The sequence below is a fragment of the Lynx rufus genome, unplaced genomic scaffold (genome assembly GCF_022079265.1).
Source record: "Lynx rufus isolate CCGP_SWC_20201006 ecotype Redwood Valley unplaced genomic scaffold, mLynRuf1.p SCAF_28, whole genome shotgun sequence".
Lineage (NCBI taxonomy): Eukaryota > Metazoa > Chordata > Mammalia > Carnivora > Felidae > Lynx > Lynx rufus.
In genome coordinates this window covers 2,165,444-2,175,561 of record NW_025814843.1, presented here as the reverse complement: position 1 = coordinate 2,175,561, position 10,118 = coordinate 2,165,444, and the positions used below count along the sequence as shown (strand labels likewise).

The following is a 10,118-nucleotide window of genomic DNA, read 5'->3' as shown; positions in this document are numbered from 1 at the left end:
CCACGGGATACAGATGTGCTGTTTCGAAGGGACACATGCACCCCCATGTTTCTAGCAGCACTATCGACAATAGGCAAAGTATGGAAAGAGCCCAGATGTCGATGGATAAATGGATAAAGAAGATGTGATCTATATTTACAATGGAGTATTACTCGGCAATCAAAAATGACATCTTGCCATTTGCAACCACGTGGATGGAACTGGAGGGTATTATGCTAAGTGAAATGAGTCAGAGAAAGACAAATATCGTATGACTTCACTCATACGAGGACTTTAAGAGACAAAACAGATGAACATAGGGGAAGGAAGCAAAAATAATACAAAAACAGGAAGGGGGACAAAACAGAAGAGACTCATAAATATGGAGAACAAACAGGGTTACAGGAGGGGTGGTGGGAGGGGGGGGATGGGCTCAATGGGGGAGGGGCGCTAAGGAATCTACTCCCGAAATCATTGTTGCGCTAGATGCGAACTGATTTGGATGTAAGTTAAAGAAAAAAATCAAATTAAAAAAAAAAGTCACAGTTGTCATTACAGGCACGTTCATCCGATGCCCTCAACTGCTGTGCCCGTGTCCCCTCCCGTGTCCTCACCCGGCCATCCTGGGCCCTACGAAAGCTAGCCCTGGGCCCGCGCGGTGCTGCGGGGCTGGGGCATGGTCACAGAGGCCAGGACAGGACTGCCAGGCTCGGTCCGCGGCCAGGGCTGCCTCCCGGCTGCAGGCGGACCCCGCTCTCCCCAGCCAGCTCTGCCGGCATCTCCGAGAAAACTCCTCCACGTCTTTGTCCCTCTTCCAACCTCCAGGAGCCCTCACCCTCCGCTGCAGGGCTCACGAGGAGAAGGAAATGATCCAAGACGGTGCCTGGGTGGCTCAGTCAGAAGAGCATGGGACTCTTCATCTTGGGGTTTGTGAGTTCGAGCTCCACGCGGCTCTTGGCTTGCGAACAGCTGCACCCAGCGAAACCCGGGCCCTCCACATGCCTCTCCTCTCTCCTCCTCACCCTCCTGCAGCTCTGAGGGGCCGAACCCCTCCCATCAGGCCCAGCGTGCCAGCACCGATGACGTAGCGTGCTTCACCCTCTTCTCGTCCTCTTCCATTTTGCAGTTAAAAAAAAATGTTTAATGTTTATTTTTGAGAGAGAGAGAGAGAGCATGAGCAGAGGAGGGACAGAGAGACACGGAGACACAGAATCCGAAGAGGGCTCCAGACTCCGAGCTGTCAGCACAGAGCCCGACGCGGGGCTCGAACTCACGAGCCGTGAGATCGTGACCTGAGCTGAAGTCGGATGCTCAACCGACTGAGCCACCCAGGTGCCTCCATTTTGCAGTTTTTTAATTTATCAACATTTTCTTATTAACATGTTTAAGCATGGAAAAAGCTGGAATGTCCCAGTGAATGGCCGGCTGCATATTAGCCGCCTAGACTCCTGTCGCCATCTCCCCACCCTTGCGTTCGCCTCCCCCCTTCCATCCGTCCCAAGTTTTAGTGCAAAATAGACCTCAGACATCACTACACCTCCTTCTGCAACATGTCAGCACGCCTCTCCTTAACTAGGGTTCGGTACTTGTTTTTCAGGTGCCATTTCTTTTGAGGGGACATTTACGTGCAATGAAATGCAGAAATCTTAATTCTCACGCACGCGCTGAGTTTCGACCAATGCGTACCCTTCAACCTCCCTGTCAAGGTGTAGAATGTGACCATCTCCTCAGAAAGCTGCCTCGCGCCTCTTCCCAGTCAGGGCAGGAGAATGCTAGAAACTTCAGAGGCTGAGGGTATTCTGTGCCTGGGAACTGGGGAAGCAGGGTGGAGATCTGTGACCATCCACACAAAGAACAGTCAAAGGGGATGGCCCCGAGGTCACCCCTCGCTGTTCCCTCTGTCCTCCACCGTGAGAAAGCTGTGTGCTCACTAGAACATCTCCTTTTTCTCCTGGGCTCACAAGAAGACTGCGTTGTCCCAGGGCCCCGTGGTACACAGGTGGGTCCCTGTGAGTTGTTCTGGCCAAAGAAACGTGGGTTTGAAAGATGTTCGTTCACCACTCATAGGCCCGACCCATTTCAAACCTCCCTTGAGCGATCCTTGCACTTGGAAAGCTAGCACAGGTGAGGCGGTGAGCTCAGAAAAGCTGAATGACAGAAACGGAGAATCCAGAACTTTGGGGGCATCGAGAGGTTGGAAAAGGAATTGGTTTCTAGAAGCCGATGGGACTTGGGGGAACAGATAAGAAACTGATGGGAAGAGGGAAGAAACAAAACTGGTTGGGACACTAAAGTCCTAGTAAAACTTCTCACCGGGACAAGTAACAGCCTCCCGGGAAGTATCAGGTTTAAGGGGTGACGCTCCTCCCGTTATCCCAAATGGCCTCAACAGGGGCTGCAGGAAGTCGGAACAAGATGAGGGTAAGACAGCAAGGAAATAGGGCAGAATTCTGTGTGTGCTTGTTCTCTACTGCTGTGTAACAAATTACCCCCACATACGCTCTCTGGTGGTTCTGTGTGCGACCCTAGGATGCCGCCCTCGGGGGTAGGGGCACACTCTATGTGTAGAAGAATGAAATCTGCATTTGGTGGCCACAAGGCCTGCTGTGACAGAGACCAGCCGTGTTAACCCAACTCACATCCCGTCCCCCAGGGCACAAAGGAAGCCTGCATTTCCCCCTTTCCCTGCTCCTAGCTGGAGCCCTGGGGCCGGTGCTGGCGAGGGTTCGGGGAGAAGCCACCACCAGACTTGGCCCTCATGAAACCTCACACTCCTCGCTCTGCTCGCTCACTGCCTTCCCCGCAGACCTCAGGGCCACGTGTGTCGAAGGTGGCGGTGTCACGAGAAGGAGCAGCTGGGGTCCCCGATCACTGCTTGGAGAGCCGCCCGACCAACCAGGCACTGGACTCTAAGAAGTAAGCGGGTTGTCATGCCACGGACAGGTGGCTTTCGACGCAGCGTAACCCAGGGCACCCTGGCAGAGGGGCGCTCCCAGCTGCTCTGGACTCAGGCAAACCCTCCCCAGGGTCCCTGCTGAGTACTGCTCCCGGAGCGGACGTCAGGCCAGGTCTTCGGCGGAGAGGTGCGTGTGCAGGGCTGCCCCGGGGCAGAGCGCATGCCCGCCACCCCTCTCCTGCGTGGCGGGACTGACGCGCAGATGGGGGTGAGGGAAAGACACAGCCAGAAACCGCATCATGATACAAATGATAAATTATATTTGTACAGTAAATAAGTATCAATAGTCAACACAAGTTCAAAACCAGCCACCGGCCCCTGGGACTGAGAAAAGGGCTGGGTGACACCCCTACCACGGTGCCCATCAGGAGGGGGCGTGATGGCATGTGTGTTACACGTGTGGCAGTGGCCGGTGGCTTCATGATCAGTGCAGCAGGCAACAGGGACGAGGCGCCTGGGACGGGCCTGGGCCGGGAGGCGGGGAGGGACGGGGGTCTCCTGGGGCCTCGGTGGCCCAGTGGCTACCATGTTGGGGCCTCAAAGTCACGTCAGGAAGGGGTCTTGACTGTGACCAAGAATCACTGGCCAAGTAGTCAGGTTTGGTCTGCTGGCCTGTGACGGGGTCCGGGCTCGCACCATACGAGTGAAAGCACCTCCCTGGGGAAGCGGCCTGCAGAGGCCCCTCCCCCAGGTCGGAAGAGGCCAGACGTCGCCGGGGCCCGTGGTCCAGCCCCAGGCCTCCGGCTCTGGCCGAGGTGTGGCCGGTTAGGAGCTCTGGCGGTGGCTCCTGGGGCCGGAGGACGGCCTCTCGGAGCAGCACGGTGAGCTTGTAAAAATAGCAAACAGCAGTGGCCTGAGAAGGCAATTCTGACTCCGCCCGCTCGCCACCGGGCATCTTACGGCTCTCAGGGCGGTGCTCAGGGTCACATCTCCTCCTGGAACCAGCGAGGGGGCGGAGGATGGCCGGGGGCGGGGTCCGCTGCCCTTGGGGTCGGGGTCGAAAAGTCCAGGGCGGAAAGGAAGACTGGAATGCCCGCCAGGCAGGCTGACCAGACGCGGGATTGGGGGGTGGGGGGTGGGGTCCCTTCCCTGGGGAGAAGCGCATCCTTTCTGGTCTTTATTTCATGACTTCATACTTTTCTTACAGTGGTGGGGGGCGGGGGGAAGCAGGAGGTGGGGGGGGGGGTGAGATTAGTGCACGTTTGTTAAAAATCTATTGTGTGAGAAGGACTTTTTTTTCCCCCTCCTCTCCAAAATAAGAGATGATTATTTTTAAGTCTGCAGTGTGTGTGTCTGGGGTTCGCAGCCGGGTGGGTCAGGGCCAGCCCTGGTCCCTCACCCCTCTGGGCCCGGAGGCTGTCCCCAGGGAGCCACGGGCACCCCCAGACACCCGCCATCTCCACGCCGTCCCCATCTTCACCCTGAGTGCGGATTAAGACAGAGGAGATCACAGACACAAGGTTCAAGACACCTCTTCCGTTTCAGATTTCCACTGCAAACGGAAGTCCTTGTCGATCTGCGCGTGCCTTCTGTTACAAAAGGGAATTAGCCGATACAAACTGGTGAGTCACATTCATACATTGGATTTTTTTTTTTTCTTTAACTTTCTCGACGGTGGTGTATTGGTAAGAAAAATAGCCTCTCTCAGGATCTAGCCCAAAAGGCTACACATCAATCAGTTTGGGAAGTCACCAAAAAAAGGGAGTGAAAGAAAGGAAAAGGCAACTGGAGGTTGGGATGTTGTCGTTGTTGCTGTTGTAGGTTTTGTTTTTTTAAATAAACATCATCTTTTATGTGTAATCAAATTCCCATATTTTTCCCTATAAAGAATCTGCTTTAGTTTTTCCATAAGGCATTTTTTTTTTTGTCTCTTCCTATTTAAATTTTCTTAGAGTTAAAACCATAAATAAGAGGATGTAAACCACTAACATGACATGTGCCAATATCTTAATTGAGCCAGACCTGGTAAATTCTATCAAAACTAGACAGTTAAATAAGAACCACGTTATAAAAATATTAGCCAAAAAAAGACTATTAGATAATTCTGCAAACTCAAATATGAAACTGTACTAAACAAAATATGTGCAAACGTATACAAGCATAGAGCCACGTGGCGGGGTTATGCTCAGATTAGTTTAAAGCTTGCTCTAGTGGATTTAATTCGAGTTGTTCCACGGTGGTGGTGGTTACTTTGAACTCACACACGAGTCAAAGGAAAATAAAATATGCACAACCACGTCCCCAAAAGGTGAGCGTCTCATGGAGCTGGTGCTTCATTCCGTCCACACCTGGGACTGCCTGGGTCCTGCTAGGGCTGGAGGTCAGGGGCAAAGACACGGTGGCTGTCCCAAGGCCCGGGCCAGGCAGCGTCCCAGAGGCCCTCGGGCTGAGGTTCAGGGCGAGGGCGACACGGACAACTCCCGCCCCCTCGTCCAAGGCCCCAGAGAGCTGGCCAATCTCCACGGGAGCCGGGACCTCACGCTCGGGGTGGGGGGTGGGGGGGACGCGGGGAGGCGACCGGGCAGGGTCGGGCTACAGGCCAGGGACGGGCGAGCGGCGGCCTCAGAAGGCGCGGAGACCCGCGTGCCGGGTCTGACGTCTAGCAGGCCGGCCACCGCTCGAGTCTGAGGATCGGGGCCGTAGAGGCAACCCTTTTATCAGGAAGCCAGAAGTGGAAAGCCCTAACACCCACCCCCCCTTTCTGCCACCGAGTCCCTGCTGGGCGTCCTCAGGCACAGGTGCTCTGGGCATTCGCTCTGTGGTGGGTCCCAGGCCCGGGCACTAGAGGAGGAAAGGGTTGGTTGTGCCGGCGGCCTGAGCTGCCGACGGGGGGATGCCCACACTGCCCCCCATGTTCATCGTGGCGGGGCCCAGTGGCGTCAGGGAGGAACCGCTGCCCCCCAGCGCTGGGTGCGGGGCTGTGGAGGTCATGGAGGCCACAGCCATGGGCTCCACCCCCGGGCTCGGCCCAAAGGACGTGCTGGTCCCCAGGACTGGGCTCCCCCGCAGCTGGTTCAGCGTCAGCGGCTGGGGCTGGTTCACCTGGAAGGGGTTGACAGGGGCCGAGGCTGCGGCTGCACCTGAGGAGAGAGCAGGAGGGACAGCGGCCCTCGTCAGGACAACATCCGTCCCCGGGTCCGAGGGCCGGAAGCTGGCGGCCGCCGGGAGCACGTGCACTCCGCAGTCCACCCCTCTGGGAACAGCCCTTCCCGGCGCCCGCTGTTTCGCACACGCTATTCTGCACGCGCACACGCATCTGCCGGCTGGGTCTCCGGTGTCCGCGTGAGGAGACCGAGGCTGTGAGAGGCCAAGGGACTCATCCAGAGTCCCAAAGCCTGAATGGGGCAGTGCCAGCAACGTGCCCAGCTCGTGGGGCTCCCTCACGACGAACAGCTGGCACTGCTCCCGTATTCCGCGTGCCACACTCCGTGACCACGGGGGTCCGGGAATGAGGAGGGCAGAGGGGGAGCTGGGAACTGCTGCTGGAGAGTGGCAGTCTCCACGCTGGGCCCTGGGACCCGAGGGCTGGCCTGATAAAGGCTCTGAGAAGCCCCGCAGTCAAGAAGGGGATGCAGCCATGTCTTACCCAGCGTGTCCAGAATTTATCATACGTCATAAAACCTTTCCCCAGCTTTCAGCAAAAACGTCTGTTGACACTCTGCCAAAAACGCGAGAGCGGCCAGCACTGAGTCTCCAAAGCAGCCCAGCCCCAGAGCACAAAGGCTGCCTGCTGAGGGCACCCCCACAGGTCACCACCAGGAGACGCTGCCCTGCCCGCTCTCCGCCCCACCCTGGGGAGGCACACGCCCTGCTGAGGGCACAGCCAGCGTCCCCGCACCAGCCCCTGGTAACCCTGCAGATCAACCCTGCTGGAGCAGGAACACCTTAGAGGTAGCAGAAGCCCCCTGAGGAGGGATGGCGGGGCGCCGGGTTGAGGGGTGGGGGGAGGGATGGCGGGCCACTGGGGGGAGGGGGGCCACTGCAGGGGGGAAGGCCAGCCTGGCTTAGACACTGGGTTCTCATCCTGCACAGGGAGCGAGGAGCAACCACGTCCTTGCCCATCACAGGGTTGGGCAGGACCAGGCCCTCCACACACCCCACTTCTGCCCCAGGGTCCCCACCCTCAACTCTTCTAAGTCCTGGGGTCCCTCTTTTCTGCAGGGTTCTATGAGGGTTGCCCAGGGCTTCAGATGTGTCTTGCGGTGGGCTTCAGACTGAACGCCCTGAATGTGATAACATCCCGGCCCTTGGGGCTCCCAAGGCCTTGCTGGGAAATCTCGGGGGCGTCGGTCCCCGGAGGGAGAGGGTTATCTGGGCTGGGTGCCGAGGAGGACTGTGATCGCCCACTGGAAAGAGGGTGCTCCGGGCAGGGAAAGCAGAGGGGCTCGGGGCAGCTGAGGGTGTGAGCGCAGGGGCAGAGAAGGCAGGGCCAGGCCGGCCACAGCAGCCCTGGACGCTAAAGCACCAAAGCAAGGGCTGGGGGCTTGTCCACACGGAGCCTTTGAGGGTGGAGAGCGGGCCTTTAGAAGGAGCCTGCCGGCAGGGAGGACGCACACAGGGAGGGAAGGTGGGGTTCCGAGCCCTGGGAAGGCAGAATCCAGCCCCTCGCGGGGCTGAAGTGAGGGTCCGTGGGTCCCTGGAAAGTGGCCCCCAGAGAGTGGAAAGCTGGGCAGCAAACTCCGGCCCCTCCTCACCCCACCACTGCCCTCGCCCGGCCAGGAGGCGGTGCTTGCCGGAGGGTCTCCCTGGCCAAGGGCACCACGTCAGGGACAGCTTCCGCTCAGGGGTCTCGGTCTACCTGAGGAGAGGGGCTGTCTTCCAGCCCCCACCCCACCACTGCACACCGGCGTTCACACCCCTGCCCGCTGAAGCCCAGCAATTGCGGCCGTGCCTCTGAGCATCTGGCACCAGCGTGTGGGACACGGCAGGAAGCGCCCCCCTAGGGGTGGAGGAGAGGTCAGGGCCCGAGGCCTGCCCCAAACCCGTTCTCAGGAAGGGGGGGGGGGGGCCGGGAGGTGCGCATACCTGGTGCCAGGAACGGGTTGAGGGACTGGGCCGGCGGGGCTGGCCTGGTCACCAGCGAGTCCAGGTTCACCAGGGCCGCGTTGGGGCCCAGGAAGGACTCGGGGGTTTTCCGGGAGCTGCTGGGCTTGCTCGAGGCGGCGGTCAGGGGCTGAGACTCAAAGGGGTCGGGGCTTGTAGTTCCGTTGTTTTGGGACGGTGGAGAGGCCACCGCCTCAGCTGCAAGATAGGGACACACGCGGGCACGGTGAGAGCGGAGGGTGGGGCCCCGAGACGCCAACCCCAGGAGAGTCCCAAGCGAGACACAGGCATTCCGGGGGGCACCCCGCATGGCCACGCAGAAGACGGGATGTTCGGTGCAGGGCTGTTTCCAACAGACCCGACTGGGGACAGTCGGCCACAGGGGCAGCTCCCAGGACCCCCGGTTCACGTAACCAAACCCAGAGCGCAGGGACAGAAGACGCGATGATGAGGGAAGAGCTGTATCACAACGTTACGTGAAGACAAGCAGGTGACAAGACAACGCAGACAGCATGATTCCCCCCCCCCGCAAAATACCGGGGTGCTCCTTCAGGTTGCTGGCCGGGCACGGGCAGCTTATTTTTTGGTGTGTGTTCACTGTCCATTTTCTACAATGAACGTGAATTTCTTGATGGAGAAGAAAGCAAATTATTTTCAAAAATTCAGCCAACAGAGGGTGTACTGAGACAGGCTGGTGGGAACGTAGTGTGCTTGGCCAAGATGCAACGCGGCAGTGGGGTTAAAGGTTCTTAAAAATGGTCATACTCTCCACTCGGTAATCCCATTTCTAGGAATCCAGTCTTGGGAAATAATGCGAAATGTGAACAGGGATGTAAGCACCAGGCTGTTCACAACAGCATTATTTACTTGAGCGAAACCTGGAATCAACCTAAAATGTCCTCCCAGAAGTTACAGATCAAATAAATTACCGCTGAGCAACGCAAGGAGATATTACACAGCTATGGAATAGTTGCTGAAGTCTTTTTTTTTATGTCCTGAGAAAAATTTTTCCATTTTTCAATCTGTTGTTCTTCTGTAAAGGAGGAGAGGGGGGAGGACCCAACTCCATCTGACCGTATGAGCTGAACAAAAAAGACCGTATACACAGAGCTCAGAAAACATACACAGCGGCTGGGGTGGGTGGAAGGATTACAGATGATTTTCATTTCCTTCCAGAAACTTTCCCAAATTTTCTGCAGTGGAAATAGCTCTAGAATTGGGGGTACCTATTTTGCAAGTCCACGGAAGGATGTCCCCACAACGAAGCCACACCGCCTTCTCGCTGAGGCACGCGTGGGTGGGCCAGGACAGTTAGGTTGTAAGCTGGCCCGCAGAGGACACGCATGGCATTTTGTTTTTTTAATGCAGCGAAAGAAAGACCCCAAGAAGCAGCACGTTCTTAGTGGCCTCTGGTCCCCTGAGCTGAGAGGGGGCCCGAGGGGTGAGCCGGGGCACCAGGCTGCTCGTACCTTAGACCAGGGCCAGCCAGGCCTGTAGCTGTAGCTGGGGGAAGGGGTGGGAGGAGGTGGGAGGGAGGAAGGGGGCGGAGGGGGGGGACAAATGGAGAATGGGGAGGGCATGGGGAGAAGCTGAGAGAGGAAAGAGAAAGGAGAGAAGTTGCTCTAGGTAGCTGGGAGGCGTGGCCGGAGCCGGACAGAGACAGCCTGGCTCTGTCCCTGGTCTCTGGCCTCGGCCCCCTCCCCCTGGTCCGGTCTCTCTGTACCCTACCTATCCTGATGCCCCGCCAGCCCCGGGGGCACTGGGCCTGGGCCTCTGACAGCCACAACAGGGGTGATGAAGTCGGGCAGAGACACCGTGTCCAGACCCAGAGCTCGGGCTGTCTGCAAAAGGGGCAGCTTGGGGAGTGGGGACTCGGGAGGAAAGCAGACGGTCAGAGCGGCTCAGGCTGGGCAGTGGGGGCCCATGCCGGGCTGGGGCTCGTGCAGGCAGCCTCTGGGGTTTGGGGGCGGGGCCGAGGCAGAGAGGTGAATGAGACAGGAAACCCAGGCCCGACACCAGGACGGGGTGAAAGAAAAACCCAACCGCATGACTTTTCACTGCCAGTGTGTGAATTCCTGCCATCGGCCACTTACAGCTCCCGAGACCAAAACACAACAAAATGCAGGAGGTTGATAGGTCT

At 58.0% G+C, this 10,118-nt stretch overlaps 1 protein-coding gene across 4 annotated transcripts in view; it reads right to left on the bottom strand.

The window, feature by feature from the left end:
* Positions 1-3,172: 3,172 nt before the first annotated feature.
* The window catches only part of EPN2 (epsin 2), an 86,357-nt gene continuing 79,411 nt past the window's right edge, over positions 3,173-10,118 (bottom strand). For all 4 annotated transcript variants that reach the window (XM_047089681.1, XM_047089685.1, XM_047089683.1 and 1 more), the window contains 2 exons: positions 7,961-8,176; positions 3,173-6,015 (listed from right to left, as the gene is read on the bottom strand). In XM_047089681.1, the coding sequence (XP_046945637.1) occupies positions 5,717-6,015; positions 7,961-8,176 (515 nt within the window). In that variant the 3' untranslated portion in view covers positions 3,173-5,716. The remainder of the gene's footprint in view (positions 6,016-7,960; positions 8,177-10,118) is intronic.